The sequence below is a fragment of the Adiantum capillus-veneris genome, chromosome 20 (assembly GCF_014529385.1).
Source record: "Adiantum capillus-veneris isolate H3 chromosome 20, ASM1452938v2, whole genome shotgun sequence".
NCBI classification, from domain to species: domain Eukaryota; kingdom Viridiplantae; phylum Streptophyta; class Polypodiopsida; order Polypodiales; family Pteridaceae; genus Adiantum; species Adiantum capillus-veneris.
The window spans coordinates 10,743,768-10,763,457 of NC_140950.1; the positions used below are offsets into that span (position 1 = coordinate 10,743,768).

The following is a 19,690-nucleotide window of genomic DNA, read 5'->3' on the forward strand; positions in this document are numbered from 1 at the left end:
TAGATGACTTTACCTCCAGTGACCCAAGTGATGAGAGCTACAAAGCAAACTCAGCAGCATCTGATGATTCAGATGTAAATTCCGAGTCAGGTGCTTCCAGTGATCAGGAGGAACATTCAAAGGTGGCTCAGAAAAAAGAAAAGCAGCAAATCATCACTCATAAAATCAACAGGCCTGCTTCTTCAAAAAATCGCATAGCATTCTCATTACATTTTCATATGCAGCAACCTCGACCATCTCTCAGTGAGGTGCTTTCGACTGCTCAGCTACGGACTCTGGGCCTCACAGCATTGGCTGATGCAAATTTACCTGATACTATTCCAGCAGAATTGATACATCAACTGTTGAAAAACTTTCCAAAGGTCCGGGGTCACAAGCTAACAGCTACACAAGGCTTGGCCATGCCATGGGTATGACCAACTTTCCAGCTGTGAAGTCTACTACTCGCACCTTCTCTTTGTTGTCCAAGGATGCGACAATTCAAGCATGTCAAGAGCTATTGAGCTCGGATCACCCAAATTATGAGCGAAACAGACGGCTTCTCGCAATCTTCAGGTATTACTTTCTGGCTCGGGATGCCAAAGAAGACAAGGTTCAAACAGATATTCTCACTACATTCTCCCACTGCGACGGGCTATACTGTTTAATCCACACTATCCCATGTGGCTTCCACCAAATTCTCTTCAGCTCTTTGCAGTCTAGGGCTAAAAGATTTCGAGCCCAAGTGCAGTCTGTGCAGTTAACTTTTAGATGTTTTGCGGCACCTCTCTTGGCATGGATCATAAACATACCTATTAACATAAATGAAGTGGATGAGGAACAGGGAACCTCGAAAGGGAAAAGGAAAACCGTAAGCATGCAGGTTGACTCCACAGTCACCAAGAGAAAGAAGATCAAGGCGAAAGTGGTGAAGGATACAATGAAGTCTCTACTCTCCTTGCCAATTTCTGAGAGCCAGCAGACTAGGGTACATCCTCAGGGTCATACGTCTACTTCTACACCTGGTTCTGCTGTGCCGGCACCAGTGTCTACTGCCGCTCCTCAGGACAGGATGGTCACTTCACCCATACAGGATCCTCTTCCTTCTTCTCCCATCTTCACTCATACACCGGTCAACATATCACTCGCTCCACCTACAACAACAATGCCCGAGGCACCTACTACACCAAGTGTCCCTAATTCTAGCTCGCCGATTGTGCCACCCATTGCACCTAATTCTAGCTCGCCGGCAGTGCCACATGTGCGCCCTCCAGCATCACATCCATCTGAGGGATCTTCAGGTAGGACCGACTCCACTTCTCTGTTTCAGCTTTCAGAGAAGTTGCTTCAGGACTCCAGAGCTGCTATTGCCACCATCGAGCTAGGCGCGGAGCAGCTAGCTGCAACCCACCAACATCACTCTGCCACATACGCAGCTATGGAGGGATCTCTGCGAGTTGCCAAGAGTGCCATCGCAGATCGAGATGCAACAATTTTTGCACTACAGCAGGCATTGAAGATAAAGTCGAGGATTATTGATGACCTAAAAGCACAGGTGCACGGATTTCAAGAAATGCTTATGTATGATAACAGGCCTACCCAGGCTCCCGTGGGATATGGATGGACTGGGCCAAGGATACAGGTCCAGAATCCAACAGGCTTTGGAGCGCCAGCAGGTCCCTCTCAGCCCTCTCAGCAGTTCATGGGACACTACCCACAGGCCCAGTTCCAGTACTTCACTCAACAGGGGGCTCAGGTCCAGATGCCACACATGCAGAGCCAGAGTGTTCCTTGATGTGACAGTGTTGCTGGTGCACACCGCCATGGTTGCGTTACTAGGCGTCTGGAGTTCACTTCAGGGCAGGTGCTCCCATCTGCTGTGCAGCAGATGGCTGCTACAACCACAGGAAACGAGGTTATGCAAAGCACAGTACAGCAACCGAATAGTTACACTATCGATCTGATGGCTCCTCCCGATCCGGATACTTTTGGAGCAGCAGTGGCGACGACACTTTCCCTTGGGTGACAGGACTGTGCTCTTACCCCACCTTTCATTGTACATATAGTTACTTTTGCAGTTTCATTCAGTTTTGGCTCACCGAGACGGTGACCAGTCTTGTGGCGGGCAACCTGTAGCAGGCTACAGTGTCACTTCACACGACAGGCAGTTGGACAGTTAGCTACAGTTGGTCTGGTTCACACTGGACGGACCTTTGGGCTGGGAGTGACACGTGGCAGGTACCTACGGCGGTCTAGTGGACATCGTGGCCAGGTCACCACCACCACTCAGTTTGGAGATAGACTTAGCTGGCTGGACATTTATGGGTCGTTGGTGGCTCTTATGGTTGGACATATCAGTAGTCGTTTTGGGGCAGTTCTATCTTATCTTGTACGTAGTCGTCTAGAGAGAGTCTCACACAGAGCACGGCTTCACCATCCCTGCACATCTGAGCCTCGACACCCCATTTGTACCTGTGAGTCCTGGGCTGGATCTAAGTGTGCTGCCACGCCAGAGTCTGTACATGGTTCTTTGAGCTAGTTCTGGTCCACTATTGTGTCTCTGTTGTTATCCATTGTTGCTGTGTTTCATTCTGTTTGAGAGAGTTTCCATTTGTTGAGTGAGATTGTCACGCACATTGCACTGAGGGGCACCCATACTGTAGAGAGCACGACACATTATCCGCGCTACATTCACCGAGTCTCAATAGAGGCTCCACAAGTTGCATAGTGCTGCTTTTAGAGGATACGAATAGTGGGCACCTTTGGGAGGACCTGTGTTACAAATCCTGGCCCAGCAGACCTTGAGACAGAGGCCACTGGAGGCTTTGGGCTTGGGAATGCTGCCCATTGTCACGAGTGCAGTGGGACCTTGGAGAGTGGTTTTGGAGAGACCCCTTCTCTTCAGCTGATCACCCTGGGATCCCTTTCTTTCAGTAACTGTTCGACTGGGGCGTCACATACTGGCAGCACGAAGAGAGACTCGTCCTGCTGCAACGCTCCATTGGCAGGAGGAGGGTCTCACTGCTGAGTTCTTGAAAGGCTTTCGGGCACGGTTGTGGGACTCTAGACAGCCAAGGCGAGTCACTTTGTTCCAGTGGCTAGTTGCAAAGAGAGCTACAGCAGTGGGGAGTTGGCTGGTACATAGTGGCCTTTCAGCAGCCTGTGCCACTTGCGACCATCCTTTGGAGAGTCGGCCTCACTATCTATGGGACTACCCCATGGCACAATAGGTTTGGCTTCGGGTTCTTCAACTGATGCCAGCTCTTTCCACAACGCATCAGTACACTTGGGGAATTGTTGCCTGGTCCACCCTCACGGACCCGGTGCTACAGTTTCAGCTATCATCCACCAGCAAGATGATAGTGATCCAGGGGGATCGACCTACACTTCAACCTGCTACTACAGAGCTTACCCCCCAGGAGTGGAGCAGTGAGAGAGAGGTGTGTTGGGAGCTCCTCTGCGGCTTGACACTCTACTTCATTTGGCGGGCCCGTTGCTTTCGCATCTTCGAGGCTCGCCCTATCCCACCGGCGGAGGCTGTTAACGACTTTTGGCTGGAGTTGGTCCATACTCTCGGGGGCCAGTTCAAGAGGCTTTAGGGCAGCTCCGAACGCATGCAGGAGCGTAGAGAGGCTTTTCTGCAACTCTGGCGCCCTGGGCCCTTCTTCACCATGGTCCAGGGTGCACCCAGATGGCACTGCCGTCCACCTGTGTGGCTTTTCCCTGTTTTCTCATTGGGAGAGTCTCCCCTTGTTTTTTATGTAGCCCTCTCTAGTAGAGGTGGTTGTAGCCCTATGGCCAGTTTTAGTAACTAATGGAAGGATCTTTTTCTCGGAAAAAAACAAAGTTCCTAATACGCAGTTACGAATATTTAGCACAGGTTGACGTACATGCTTTGAGTTTGTTATTATGCTTTTGAAGTACATAAATTGCGGTTTAAGAAGTTGGTACAGATTTTTCAGTACAGTTTGGTATTTATGTTTGTATATAAACAGACAAGCAAAAAAATTAAAACTTACTAGCGTGGCTTCTGACACAAAACTTGCCCAGATGGCAGAGCAGCAGCCTTTAGAGACACATCATGCTCAAACTCGAGAAACAGCTATTGAAGAACTACTAGTCTTTCTTGAAGAAACTTTAGAACTTTGTGTTGGATCAAATGCAAAATATGGGGGAAAACAAACTTATGAAAAAGAAAAACAAGTGCAGATGGCAGGCACAAGATATGTACCCATGGTTGATTATGGGGAGGCAGGATCTAGGAAGATGCTTGCCAAGGTGCCAAGATGGAAAATCAAAGACATAAAACCCCAAAAGTACAATGGATCCCTACATAATTGATCTGCAGATGCGTTTGAGCAATGGCTCTCAAATGGGATCAATGTTTTTGTTTGTGCGAGATACATGGCAATGAGGCTCTCCTTGAGGCCATTAAGATGTTAGAAGATGGAAAATTAGGCTCTCCGCTGATGGCAAGACAACCGAGATTCGCGGAGAGCCTAATTTTCTAGTAGTGAATCTCCTTGAGGCCATGAAGATGTTAGAAGATGGAAAAGTTAAAATAAATTTGAGGACCGATCAAGGTGGTTGAGTTGGTCCAAGACTAGGCATCAGATGGCGAGGGGTAGAGATGCCCAAGGCCAAGCTCGGGGGATATTCCGAAAGGAGAGCAGCCAAGGTATGAACAAGGCCAATTTCTCTCAAAATGGGGAATATATATTAGATGGGTGATGAGTTGGAACTTATGCCATTGAGTCTTTTATATTTTACTCGGCCACTTTGATTTGTCCTTAAAGTTTCTAATACGTGCAACATAATTTCTTCACTTTTTGAAGTGTGGCTGTGATCTGTTTGAAAATTAGGGTTTCAACGATAGGTCAAAGAAGCAACCTACATCTGGTCTAATCTGGTATCCCTGTTCTTAAAAAGGTTCTTAGCCTAACCCTGAGACTTATCAAGACTCCTCCCTGGCTACACATTCTCTCTCAAGAATGCTACTCGCCCTTTTAACTTAAGTTTCTCTTCCGAACTCAGACTTTCCTCTCAACATGTTCTCTCTTTCTAGAAAAGATTTCCTCTATCTAGACCTATTTACTCTGTCTAGGCCAGAATACCTCTGCTTGTTTGCTTTTTAAAAGTCCTTTTCTGGCTTATTTTCAATCCAGAAAACATATGCTTTTTCCGAATGACATCAGCTTTTAATTGCTTTCTTTTTCCCAATGCATATAAGTGCTCTTGACTAATTAAAACGAACTTACAAGAATCCATTTTGAACTCTAAACTAAAAATAACATTATTTTTTTTGTGGGTATGACCTCCGAATCAGAACATTGAGTTGACGCAGATCTTTCAAAGCGTCAGACACCATCTTCTCTGTGAATTTTCTTTCATTCTCCGAGAGCAAAAGAACCGTCTGTTTTCTGTCAAATTCACATCAGAAAAATACTTAGTCCATGGCAGATTGAAATAAAAGCAGAAAGTTGTAAATGACTATTTCTTCAAACTTCTCTAATCATGGTCACATGCAGAGTATACAAATACAAAGACAGACTTGTAACAAGTAGAGAGAGATGGGGTTTGTAGTCTGCAAAGTCTGAGCTCAGGATCTTCTTCAACCATCCTCTCAATCTCCTTGTTTCTTAGCTGCCGTAGAGGGTGGTTTTTCCCCGAGTTCCATCAGCTTCTCCATCCCCCAATCACTACTGTCACAAAGTGATGACCTGGCATGACCTAGAGGACAGACTCCGAAAAGAAAGAGGTCAAAGCCCCGTTGAAAGATGCAGAAGAAGTTTAAGATCTTGCAGAACCAATCTAAGAGGCCAAGTACGAAAGGACACCAGTTTTTATGAGTTGTACCAACTTATGGGGTCCTATCCGATGCGGCCCAAAGGGATTAAAGGCGTAAATGGCTGACGTGGCAGCTGTACGGATCCACAAATTGTGTTGCTGACCTAGCTGAACGAACGGATTCTTCGCGATTTACGATGCTGACTTGGCACCTATACGGAATTCTGCGATCTGCTAAGGCGCTAGCTTTTGGGACCCAGATGCTTTTAGACTTGAAGCTTTTCATGTACATTGCTTTTGGAAGGACCAGGGCCTATAAATTATATGCCAAGGCCTCAGTCTCAAGCAAATACGCCTGGGAGCACTACTGAGATCACCACTTTATTGACGGAGATCTTGCATGGGGCAGCAGCAGAGGCATACCCACACACTCAACCAGATCAGAGAAGACGTTCTGGGAACATGCCTCAGAATAGTTGGTATGATGAGGAGTGCAGAGAGATGAGAGTTCAGATTCAGAGCGAGCTTATACTTGGAGTCATTACATATAGACAGTCTCGGATTGCCCTTCGGCGTTTAGTGCGACGGAAGAAGCGGGCCTTTTTAGCCCAGATGGAACGTGATTTGTATCAGCTCTTTTTGAGCCGAGATTCAGGTGAGGCCTGGCGTCTCTTCCATGAGCACTCACCTCCTCCAGTGATTACCTCTCCCGAGATTTGGGGTTAATATGCAGCATCATTATATACAGTACCTGGGCAACCACCATTACCAGACCCTCTAGAGCCATGTCCAGCCACTAGTACCCTTTTTACCACCGAGATGGTGAAGAACGCCATTGACAGGATGAGGACTAGGAGAGCATATGATCATGATGGTTTGGTGGCACTTGATACATGCTAGAGATTTACTGTCAGAGGTTCTTGCGCGGTTGTTTAACAGTGTCATGTGTGAGGGACTACCCGAGTCCTGGAGATTATCTACTATTGTACCTCTTTTCAAGGCAGGGGACCCCACAGTACCAGGGAACTACCGTACTATTATGATAGGGCACACATTGGCACGGTTGTATGCATCCATTCTTGAACAGCAACTGAGTAAATGGGCAGAAAATGAGGACATACGAGCAGCAGGTCAGGCTGGATTCAGGAGGGGTTTCTCCACTTTGGACCATATTCTTACACTCAGAGCCATTATTGAGGAGGGTCGGGCACATGGGAGACGGATGTATTGTTGCTTTGTGGACTTCCGCAAGGCATTTGACACAGTGCCGAGGGCCAGATTGATGCACAAGCTACTGAAGTTGGGAGTATCCACAGAGATCATATGGGGGATCATGGCTTTATACGGCTCAGTGACTGGCCAGGTACGCACTCCTGAGGGGATTTCTGACATTGTTCATTCCACTATTGGAGTGAAAGAGGGGTGTCCTTTGTCCCCTACACTTTTTGGTATGTATGTAGATGAGGTCTCTGACTACATTGACAGAGAGGGTGACAGAGGCGCTCAGCTGGCAGGGACATGGATCCCTTTATTATTATATGCTGATGATATTGTGTTAATGTCAGAGTCGCCAGAGGGCATGCAAAGACATTTGGATGCATTGCACAACTTTGCAGAGGATAGTGGACTGTCTGTGAACCTTGGTAAAACCAAGGTTATGGTGTTTAACACCACACCACAATGGGTCAAGAGATCGGCACCTACACTCGTATATGGCAAGGACACTGTGGAATACACAGATGAATATACATATCTGAGGGTGGTATTCACGGGACCGAGGTTTACCCTGAGGAGAGCAGCAGAGACTAGACTATCCAGAGCCTATGCGGCATTAGGAGGGCTAGAGAGGATGTGTTCGCAGGTTCAGTTTCAAGAACCACGAACAAAACTATGGCTCTTTGATACTTTGGTTGCTTCAGCTATGCTTTATGGGGTCCAAGTTTGGGGACCATCTATGAATCATGACAGTTGGAGGAACATGGAGAGACCCTTGGTATTTATGATATCCCGGATGATTAGAGCCAAGGCCTTTGTACCCCATGCGATTATTCGAGCGGAGGTAGCCGCCCCTCCTATAGAGATTGAGGCTCTTACCAGATCAGTGTCCTTTATGCACAGTCTCTGGGATACACATAGAGGCAGATATACTAGACTGGCTCTTGAGTCCTCTAGACAGTTAGCGATGCAGGGAGATGCATCATGTTGGTATGCACATATGACCTCATGGTTTCAGAGGCATGGTCTCAGCATGGATAGATTTCCTCCCTTTCAGTATTCCTTAAATGCACCCTCCCTGCCAGTCACACGGACGGAGATCACCAGACTCATTCGTTAGGATCTTATACAGTTGGACACCAGGAGGACATGGGTAGAGCCGATACAGGAGTTGGGCACGAAGATGGCTTTCTACAAAGAGCACCTTCTCCAACTTTCAGGGGATGGGTTTGTGACTCGTCCGAACTACATGGACACTCATTTATCTCATGTTCTGCGATGTGCTATTGGTCAAATTCGCACATCCTCACACCAGCTGGAGATTGAGACAGGTAGATTCAAAGGGATACCACCAAAGTCTAGGATATGTCAACTATGCAGTAGAGAGCCAGAGACAGAGCTACACTACATATGCCACTGCACTGTGTATTATGAGATACGAGGGCGCTTCCATTGCTTATTCAGGGAGGGTTTTGGACCCCTAGATAGAGTCATGAGGTATCAGGACCAGAGATGCCTTGGCTTATATCTACTTGAGCTACACCGACATAGAGACAGTCTGTTGGGGAGACATGGAGTACGACAGTCGCAAAGATAGATCACAGACTTCTTTGGATCGAGGGAGCCAAGAGACCAACCACCAGCACAGGGTTGTACCCGCATTCATACCAGAGGCACCCTCACTGACAGGGCGATTGAGCTCGGGAGATCGAGACGACCACGACCGAGACACAGGAGCACACTACATCGACGGAGACTCCAGCAGAGGATCAGAGGCATTCTAGCACGACACCCAGATTGTCATTGAGGGCCTATTCTACATTTTCACATTTCACATTTCACACTTCATTTCAGTTTTCATTTTTACTTTCAGTACTTTTTGTACTTGTACTTCAGACATTGTATTAGATTCACCACTTTGTATTTGATGCTCTCTCTCTCTCTCTCTCTCTCTCTCTCTCTCTCTCTCTCTCTCTCTCTCTCTCTCTCTCTCATCCCCATTAGTACAGGATGGAGCTAGATAGCTTGATGCATTCTCATGATTGTACTACCTTGAGCATATAGACATGCATATACCCCTAGAGATAGAGCTCCATCCCTCCTCAGATACTCCACTACCTACATTCAGTTCAGTTTTGTATCAGTTTTGTTTCATTTGTCTTTCCGATAGACGGATGACATACACACCGTGTACATTTGATTTGTCTCATAGGCCGATTTCGGCCTGACATAGACGTTAAAAATCTTTCTTTCTCTCTCAGTTTTGTTCAATTATTTCAGTTTTCTCACGTGTGTTGTGGTAGATTCCCGACTTGGAGTGTCCAAGTCTATAACAGTGGTATCAGAGCTCAATCGATTCTTCTTCTACGAAGGATCCAATCCCTTTTACTCACAACACGCATGGATTTAATCGACAAATCCCGCCAGGATGAAACTATGGCGCTCGACCATTCGGGCCCGGGCGAGAGCAATGAAGATTCCATTGAACATCGTCCATCTTCTGAAGATTCAGAGCAATACGGGCCATCTCCTCCTACTGAGTACGAAAGGATGGAGATGCAGCAGCAACAGTAGGTTGACGCTTGTGCCCAGTAGATGCTTCGATACTCCAAGGATCCACAGTATGAAAATTTTTTGGCCAAGTACCCGCTTGATGAGATGCATTCCAAATGGCACTCCGTCATCAGATCACCTCTGAAGTGAGCATTGAAGAAGTCAACTACACCTAAGTTTCCTGCCCAGAAGGTGTATTCAGAGGATGAGTTTGAAAAAGCAATACAACGAGGAGTCAGCAGACTCATGAAGACCAAGAAATTGCCGGGAAGGCAAAGTCGAGCAGGAGACTATTCGAGCTACTTGGGTCGGAGATCTACTTTTGAAAATGCCAACGCAAAGAAACGAGTTAGATTTGAGGATGATTCCAGTTCTTCTAATAGCTCTGACAGTTCTTCCACCTCCAAGTCCAATGACGAGTGAAGAAAGGGCACAAAGAGGAAAAAGATCCACACACACAGCAAAGGCAAGAAGAAGGCAAAGAAGAGTCGATCCCATAGAAGATCTCAGAAGTACTTTGACGGTTCAGACAAGGATTCTTCTTCCTCGGACAGTTCAAAGTCTGATGGGCCAGTGTTTGCAAAGAGAAATCATTTTTACAGAGCCAACCAGTATGATTTCCTTGAGGGTAGGAAGAATAAACCCAAAGATTTGGAGGAGGGTGGGCAAGCGATAAAGTTTGACACTTTTTCTGGCTTTAAGGATACTGACAAGGCCCTCGCTTTTATTCAACAATTTGCTACCGCATACTCCGGAGGACGCTATTCAGAGCACTCCAAAGTCGAAAGGACGGCATCCTACCTCTAGGGGAACGCCCAAACTTGATGGTCTACCCTGCTTCTACGAAGGGAGGCACCAACAAAGTGGCTTCAGTTCAAAAGAGTATTAATACACTTCCTCATGGCTCACTCCAAAATACGAACGTGATGTGATTACAGCTTGGAATCATCTAAGGAGGACCAAGGAAGACACCCTAGATACTTATTGCCAGAGATTTTGGGACACTTTCTTACTAGCCTCTTCTTTCAAGAAAATTACATTCAAGCAGCAGATAGAGCGATTACCTAAAGAGATACGAGATTATTATCTACTGCAGAAGTCCGAGTCCATGCAACAACTAATGGGACATGCAAAGAAAGGGTCCGCAATGCATGGGGGCACTCTTACGTACCCCACAGATAGATTGGTCACAGGTCGGACCGGACAAGATACGAACAACAGTAACAAAAGAGAAAGCCGTATAAGAGAAGACCTTGAGGCCCTCAACTGTCGATCGAGCAAGGAGCCGAATACCTTAAGGAGGGTAAATTTTACGGTTGTGGGAAACACGGGCATGTGTTAGCCAGGTGCCCTAATAACGCACCAAAGGAACAGCAAGAGAACAAGCCTGAGAGTTCTAGAGCAGCAGAGGAGTGAGCGAAGAAGGGAAAGACAAAATCTGAATTGGTAGCAGATTTTGTGGGGATTGACCCTGAGAACATAAATGAAAGTACGGAGCTCTACAGAGCGTGGGGCAAAGTACAAGATCAAGAAGCCCTCTTTTTCTTCAACGAAGGAGCCAAGGCCAACTTCATTTCGACTGAATTGGCGGCTCGACTTGGAATCACGCCAGATAAAATGGGACCACCAGCAGAGGCAGTTCTAGCAGCACCCGGTCGGGATGTTGCCAATGCACCTATCATAGGCAAACTTTGATTGCACTTTCAGAGGATTTGGGGCACGAGGACTTCTATATCATGCCTTTGGAGGGGTGTGATGTTCTGTTAAGAATCAAGAAAAGCAACTTTGAAGAATGAAAAGGGTAGAGAGATAGTACTTCATGTAAAATTGAAGGGTGAGTCAGTCCCACTTGTATTGGCTTCCGCCACTTCCAGATTGATAAAATCTAGTATGTCTGTTTACTCAATCTTCTTAAATGAGATAGATGACAAGAAAATGTCAAATTTGTCAAACCTTGAGAAGGAACACCAAGAATTATTGCAAGCTAAGGCTTACTGTTTCTCAAAAGGCTTTCGAAGAGAGTTACCTCCTCAACGTCCTGAAGATCACACAATTGATTTGATGCTGGGCAATACGCCACCGAACCAGCCACCTTACAGAGTAGACAAAGCCCAAAATGAAGAGATTACGAACCAAGTGAAATAATTATTGGAAAAAGGGTTAATTCAACCCAGTACAACACCATTTTGTTCGCCAATGCTTTTGGTTCTAAAGAAAGATGGATCTTGGAGAATGTGCATTGGCTACAGGGCTCTCAATAAAATCACCATCAAGGACATTTCCGATACCTAGGATCGATGATATAATGGACAAGTTACAAGGTTCTACTTGTTTCAGTAGAATCAACCTTAAAAGTGGCTATCATCAGATCAAGATTGCTCCTGGAGATGTATATAAGACCGTATTCAGGACGTCCTTTGGTTTGAACTTTGGTGATGCCTTTTGGTCTCACAAAAGCTCCTGCAATGTTCAACACGATGATGAACACGATTTTTGGAGATGGGCAACTTTTTTGACGTATTGTTCAAGAATGCGGCAAAGCATCGACATCACCTACTACAGGTCTTTTAGGCACTGACGCAACATCGGTTGGTGGTGAATGGAAAGAAGAGTAAGTTTTTCTTATCAAAGATTCACATTGTCTCTGCGGGTGTCAAAATGGATCCGGCTAAGGTTGAGACCATCAAAGATTGGCCAGATTTGAAGAATGTTCATGAGATTCGCAACTTTCTAGGTTTGAGTTCTTACTATCGGCGATTCATTAAAAAGTTTGCGGAGATTGATTGCTTTGACACAAACAGGGGTTCCTTTCACTTGGGGACAATCTTAGAGACTCTCAAGGAGAAGTTTTGCCAGAGTTGCAAAATCCATTTGAGGTATATAGTGATGCATATGGCCGCAATCTGGGAGCGGTCTTGATGCAAGAAGTCCATGTTGTTACCTATGAGTGCTCAATGTTTTCTAGACCAGAACGGGTTGCACAAATTTACGAGAGGGAGCTGTTGGCAATTATCCATGCTCTTACTCAATGGCGACACTTCCTACTCGGAGCCGATTTTACAGTGTTCACCAATATCAAAGTTTACGCTATTTCTTGTTCTAGAAACAGCTTTCGGACAAGCAAATGTGATGGGTAAATATTTTGTCACAATTTCATTTCGGAACATATACTGGCTCACAAGGAAAGAAAAGTGAGAGGTAAGCAGATACGCCGCTATTTAGTCAAGTTCAAGAACTGCCGGCAGTGGATGCGAAACGGGGATGGAGGAGGAGGACCTAGCACATACTCCTCGGATTTTAGAGCTTTTCCTTGAGTCTTTTGGTCTAGCTTCGACTATTCCAAGAGTTATCATTGATCAGCGGGTTGAATTTGGTGCAGTGCGGACTGCACAAGAGGGGTGTTACTCTGCTCCTTTGTCACAGATTACCCAGATGGATTAAAGTCACTGATTTCTCCTCAAACTTCAGGGGTACTGATGGGTTGACAGTATTCTGTTGTATCACTTTAAGAAAAGAAGTACTTTGAAATAGGAATTACCTAAATAGATTTGAGAAATATGCTCTCTCATGTGTGTAATGTTTGAGTGCATGATTGAAAGACGAAATGATTGTAGCATTTCGGTCTTGTTCACTTGAGAGAGGGGTGATGTATTAACAAGATTTAGTCAATTCCGACATCTGCTAGAGATCAGTGAGATCTAGATGTGATTGCTAAATACATTACGATGATCATGATTCTCATCAAATATCTTGGAAGGGGATATTGATGTGAATATTCAGTTACTGTCATCTTTGTGCAAGTATTAGATATGTGTTGTCCAGTGCACCAGTACTTAAGAGTCAGAGTCTACTGAACCGGTTGCTGGCTTATGTTGGTTTTGCAGGCGTAATCGAGGGCGATAACATTTCTTTCAAGAGGGGTGTATGTCACAAAGTGATGGTGTGACCTAGAGGACAAACTTCGGACAAAAAGAGGTCAGAGCCCCACTAAAAGATGTAGAAGAAGTTTTAACAACTTGCAGAACCAATCTGAGAGGCCAAGTATGAAAGGACAACACTTTTTATAAGTTGTACCAAATTATGGGGTCCTGTCTGATGGGCTCCGAAGGGATTAAAGGCGTAAAGGGCTGAGGACATAGCAACTGTACGGACCCACAAATTATTGTTGACGTGACTAACCGTACAGATTTACGTTGCTGACGTGACACTTGTACGAAATTCCGGGATTTGCGCTCGCTGTTGGGGTGTTAGCTTTTGGGACCGAGATGCTTTTAGACTTCAAGCTTTTCATGTACATTGTTTTTGGAAGGCCCGGGGCCTATAATTAAGTGTCAGGGCCTCAGTCTCATACAGATACGCTTGGAGCACCGCTCAGACAAGGACCCTCGCACATTTGTATTTTGTGAAGCATTGATAATAAAGAAATACCGAAAGCGGCGACAGTCTTTGGGGCCAATCTCTCTGGGCGTAGAACTTCGCCATGCCATGTCGTCTCCCTCTGTCAGTTTTGTTCAATTCTTTCAGTTTGCTCATGTGTGTTGTGGTAGATTCCCGACTTGGAGTGTCCAAGTCTGTTACAACTACCCTCTCTGGCATCTACCTCAACCAGCTCATCATCAACCTTATCACCTCCCCCAATACACTTTCCACCAATTGTGCTACAGCCGGCTTCTATGCAGCCTACAATGGAGGAGCTGACAAGCATTCTGGCTAAGGTGAGCATCTGGACATGAATACAAGGATTGCTACTACCTAAAAGGATTGCGACAACTATAGCAAAGCCTTGCTCCTACCCTTCAAGAAGGGTTGGTACCTACATCCAATATGGTTTTCCCCTACTGCCATCCAAACCACATGCCACCTTTTCTGACTACACCCTCTATGCAGGGTATGCAAAGCACTTTTCCATCTCAGAGCTTTTATCATGCTAATGCTTTGTCATCCCCTCAGAGATTCTATACCTCAACATCCACCTCCATGCAGCAGGAGTACAAACCACCTCAACCCTCAACTCGACCATCCAATCGGCCCATTTTGTGTTACAATTGCGGGGAATAAGGGCATTACCAAATCAAATGCCCCCTGCCAGAAGTGTCTCTCCTTGCTGTCATTGACCTAGGGCTAAGGAGAGTCCCAAACAACGCACATCCACGTTTTCAAGTTAGAGCTAGCCTAAATTCACATTTCCCAAAATCAATCTCATAGCAGTTAGCACCATCCCTCAATTGCTACGTTCTACTCATGTGGTGGCCCTTGAAGACAAATTGCAACAGGTTGAGGAGCCTGCTAATGTCCTCACTCAGGCACATAGGGCAGCCCTCCGTCTCAGCCTTCCAGCAAGTTCAACTCTTCCACCCAATATCTCACTAGTAAATACACCTCCTCCAGTAACTAACAAGTCATTTCCTAGTGCCAAGGGAGGATCTTCATCTCTACTCTTCGATATTGATACGGCTTTCTTGGAAGCAGTAGCTAACCTACAGTAGATCAAGGTACCAGAGAAGGTACTAATACAAAGAGACAAGTCTACAGCACAGATCAAACACCTTACAACAAGTGTCTCCCTATGAGATGCTTCGGCTAGTTTTTGAAGTGACACCCTCGTATTTATTCAGTTACTTTATCCCAAAGCAGGTCCTAGTGGCGGATATCTCCTAGTGCACCCATCAAAGTCCTATATGATATTCTACCCCGTTGCTCCCCCCACTAATTATAGAAGCCCTCGTCTCATCATGTCCATCTTGGGGCAGCAATTCTCAGGAGTAATAGGGCATGGTTGATTTGACATCAACCCAATGCCTGAGTTCACTATGTTGGAATTTGGTTTGCAGCCTACTCGGCCTGTCCCCTTCATAGTTGCATTGGCCGGCTCGAGGAAAGTCTACCCATTAGGCATAGTGGACAACGTGCATCTGCAGGTATAAGACTTCACCTTTAGCTTGGATTTTGTTGTATTTCGCCTTCCCTAGGTTGAGGGTGGCTTTCCTTTGCTCATCGGTAGACCATAGCTGTGGCACACTAAAGCACTAAGTGATTGGGAAAATCACGCCATATGGATACATACTCAAGGCTCCCAAGATGGATCCAATGGTGCATCATAGGTCTTTGTCAGTGGAGTCCAATCCCGAACTCGAACAACCTACCCCATTTGACGGGCTAGAGGAAGTGGAACCGGCCCACAGACTCATTAGAGGGCAGTAGACTTTAGCTTTCACCCGATCTTTACATTGCTAAACTTTACGACACAGAAGCACTTCACAAATAAGCCTGTGACTGGAAATTACACTTCAAACAAAACACGGCCTGGGAGCTAGAGTGCTTCCAAGCAGACAGTGACACCGTGTTGGCCCCAAGGTTGGTGCCCCTCTCGGTTTTTCTTTATTCAGTTAAAATTTTGGAGAAAACTTGTAAATTTCTACGAGCTATCTCACTTTTATTGGGCTGAAAATGACCTACTCTACCCGGATTTCAGCAACATAACCGCATTAGGAGGCTTCACAAACAAAATCTCCAAGACAAAGATGACTTTCCCTGCGCATTTCAGCACTCTCCCAAACCTGGCGAGAAATTGCAGCACGCTGAATTCTCTGTTATCTACCCCAAAAATGCGCCAAAACACCTGTACAATAATCCCCTAGCTTCCCAAAGCTCCTAGGGATATAAGGGGTCAAAAAGGGTCAAAACCCTAAACCTGAAAAAATACACAGCAGGATGTAATTTCTTTTTTCGGACTAGGTTTCGCGTGCCAATCGCATCCGAAACAAACCCTCAAGCTCCCGCACTTGTAGGGCTACTTGCCCTTCGAATCGGACGAGATTTCTCGTGTGAAATCTCTCCGAGTTCACTTGTACATGCGGGGGATTAGCAATTAGCTAATCCAGTACCTGTGCAAGAGGCTCTTGCCTCAGCAAGCGTGCATGCACCCACACAACTGTATATACAAATGAAAAGCCCTTGAGTTGGGCATCACGATTCTCTATTCTAAAGGGGAGAGAGGTGCACGAGAGTGGAATCATTGTGCTACATAGAATAGGGGAGAAGGAAAGCTTTCCATTAAAGCTGTGATCACCATAACTTTATGTCGCAATGGCCTAGTGACACATAGTCTGCCGTGCATCATCATAAAACCGTCCCTGAGATATACTGCTCATGGCGTTGCCCATCTTGCAACTCTTCAAAGATCCTTGCAAAACCTTCATCAGTAGCATATTGTTCCTTCATGTCATCAAGCTCATGATGATAAGAAATTGACACAGCTGAAATTTGTGGTTTTCTTGATAACGCATCAGCCACAACATCCTTCGTGCCTTCTACATGCACAATTTGAAAGTGGAACATAGAGAGAATGTTTGTCCATTGCATATGCTTTTTGAATAACTCGATTGTGTCAAGAAGTATCGCAAGGTCTGATGATCTATATATACCTAGATGAACCCATAATAAGCCCAAACTCACCTTTAAAGGAAAGTGCAAGGTTTAATGATCTGTCTGGACAACAAAATCAGCACCTAGTAGGTAGTGTTTCCAACTAGAAAGCACATGAATCACGGCCTGTAGCTCTTTCTCATAGATTTGCATAGTCTTTTCCAACCCTTGCAAGATTCTGCTTTCATAAGCTACTACCCGTCCATCTTGCATTAAACTGCCCCAATACTATTGCCACACGCATCACACTGGACCACAAATTACTTCCTGAGATCTGGTAGAACAATTGCTGGATCCGAAGTCATCTTTTTCTTTAAGAGATTAAAAGCTGAATCTCTTTTTGTGTCCACATGAAAGTGACCTCTTTCTTTTGCAAAGCATGAAGGGGTGAAGCAATCTTGGCAAAGTTCCTGATAAACCTTCTGTAGTACGAACATAATCCCAAGAAGCTACGGACATCGTGCACAGTCTTTAAGTCTAGTCATGTCTTGATTGTTTCAACCTTAGCAAGATCCATTCGAACACCATCCTTTGACACTATGTGGCCAACAAAGAGGATCTCTTCCAAGAAGAATTCACTTTTCTTAGGATTGACGAGCAGCCTATGACTGCGTAATTCTTCAAACACATTGGTCAAGTGATGCCTATGCTCCTCTTTATTCTTCTAATAGACTATCATGTCATCAAAGAATGTGCCAACAAACTTTTGATGTGGGCGGAAAATCCAATCCATCATCCTATTGAACGTAACAAGAGCATTTGTAAGGCCAAATGGCGTCACTAGAAACTTGTAAAGACCAAATGTCATCCTAAACGCAACCTTATGCACAACCTCTGGCCTGATACAAATTTGATGGTACCCACTTTTAACATATATCTTGCTGAAAATTACTGCACCCTCTAGTCGGTCAAGAGTATCATCAACCATTAAGATAGTAAACTTGTTCTTGATGGTATTCTTATTCAATGCACGGTAGTCAATACACATGCGCCAAGAGCCATGCTTCTTCTGCATTAGAAACACTCGCGAGCAAAAGGGTGAAGAACTAGGTTGAATCAGCCCTTCCTCTAGCAGCTCCTCTCCTTGGCTCATAATCTCTTTCTGTTGGGCTGCACTAACCCTGTAGGGAGGCCTATTTGGTGGGCTACAACCTGGCACCAAATCTATCGCATGATCCTCAAGCCTGTCAGACGGCAAGTGAGACGGTAATGAATCAGAAAAACAATCGCTAAAACTCTCGCAAAAATGCTAACCTTTCTTTATCTAATATAGATAAATTTTGATGACAATTATATGGAACATCAGGTGCAAAAATCAAGTATGCATAAAGATGCTTCTTAATTACAGAGATCATAGCCAAAGGAGATACAACAGGGACAGACTCCCCTTTAAATTATACATCAAGGATGTGAGTTTTGCACCTATGTTGAAGGGTGATCTTTTTGTTGAAGATACTAGCACTCCCATGTAAACGAAACATCCACAGGATTCTCAACAGCACATCGGACCCTTCCAATGGCATGATATAGAATTCCTCTGTCTCCACAGATGACTGAATATATAGACACAACTTTCGAATAACACATTTTCAGTGGCCAAGACATGCTAACCCTACTCTGTTGTATACCCCATCTCTTTAGCTTTAATGCCCAACCTGATAGCCAACTCTGGTGAGATAAAGTTTGCTTTAGCACCTGGATCAAAGAAGATAAGTGTTATCTGACCTTTGACTTTACACGCTATACATCACCCACCATATCTGACACTAACCCAGCCGTGGGTTTGGGCTTCTTCCCTTTCTTGTTCTCTTTGTCCTCCGAGTCAGCTGGCCTCCTCCTCTGAGACAATCTGCAGTGAAATGACCAAGCTGCTCGTATATAAAGCATTTGTTCTCAGCCATTAAAGCCTTCTTTTCCTCGAAAGACTTGCGCACAAAAGGCTTCCTTTTCTTTTTCTTAGCCTATCCTTCAGGCGTCTCGGCTTTTGAGCTTTTGATTTTCAGCTTTTGGGGCTCTGCTTTTAGCAACCCTTGTACTCTTTAAATAAGTGGGTAGGCCACTCACAACTCAGGGCATCTGGACGCAAAGTCTAAGTGTGAGCGCTTGCCCGCACTCTTGTACTTTGAACTCCAATTAATACAAAAAGAAATACCGAAAGGGGCGCCAGTCTTTGGGGCCAATATCTCTAGGCACGGAACTCGCTGGGCCAGTGTTGAGTCAATTGTAAACTATTTACTGTTTTGAAGTGGTTATTTGGTGCTGTCGTGGTAGATTCTTGACTTGGAGTGTCCAAGTCTGTTACAATGGTATCAGAGAACGGCCGATTTCTCTTCTACGGGAAATCCGATCCCAAATTTATTTTTTTCCCGCGGCACCTATGGCTTCAGGCAAATAAGATGAATGGAGTCCCCAAGAGATAGTGTTTCCTGATCTATATTGTTTTCATTCTGCTGGAGTGAGGTTTCATGCATATTGCACTAAAGAGAACCCACAGTAGAGAGCACGACACACTTTCCTGCTACATAGACAATTTGCTACAAGTCTAGTGTCATCTGCATAGAGAAAAAGGTTATCCAAGTGCCAGAACAGCTGAGCCGCTCTATGCTCCTTAAGTGATAAAGTCCAAGATCTCATCAAGGTTGCAACAAAAGAGCTGCTCTAATCCCTGTTTCACCCAAATGCTGAAAGGAATGGAACCTACCTCTCATAACAACACAAACAATGATAATCA

General features: G+C 45.3%; 1 protein-coding gene across 5 annotated transcripts in view; it reads right to left on the bottom strand.

Moving 5' to 3' along the window:
• LOC147432085 (putative ion channel POLLUX-like 2) overlaps positions 1 to 19,690 on the bottom strand; it is a 173,557-nt gene that overhangs the window by 103,000 nt on the left and 50,867 nt on the right. For all 5 annotated transcript variants that reach the window (XM_086492093.1, XM_086492090.1, XM_086492091.1 and 2 more), the window contains one exon: positions 5,295 to 5,399. In XM_086492093.1, the coding sequence (XP_086348219.1) occupies positions 5,295 to 5,399 (105 nt within the window). The remainder of the gene's footprint in view (positions 1 to 5,294; positions 5,400 to 19,690) is intronic.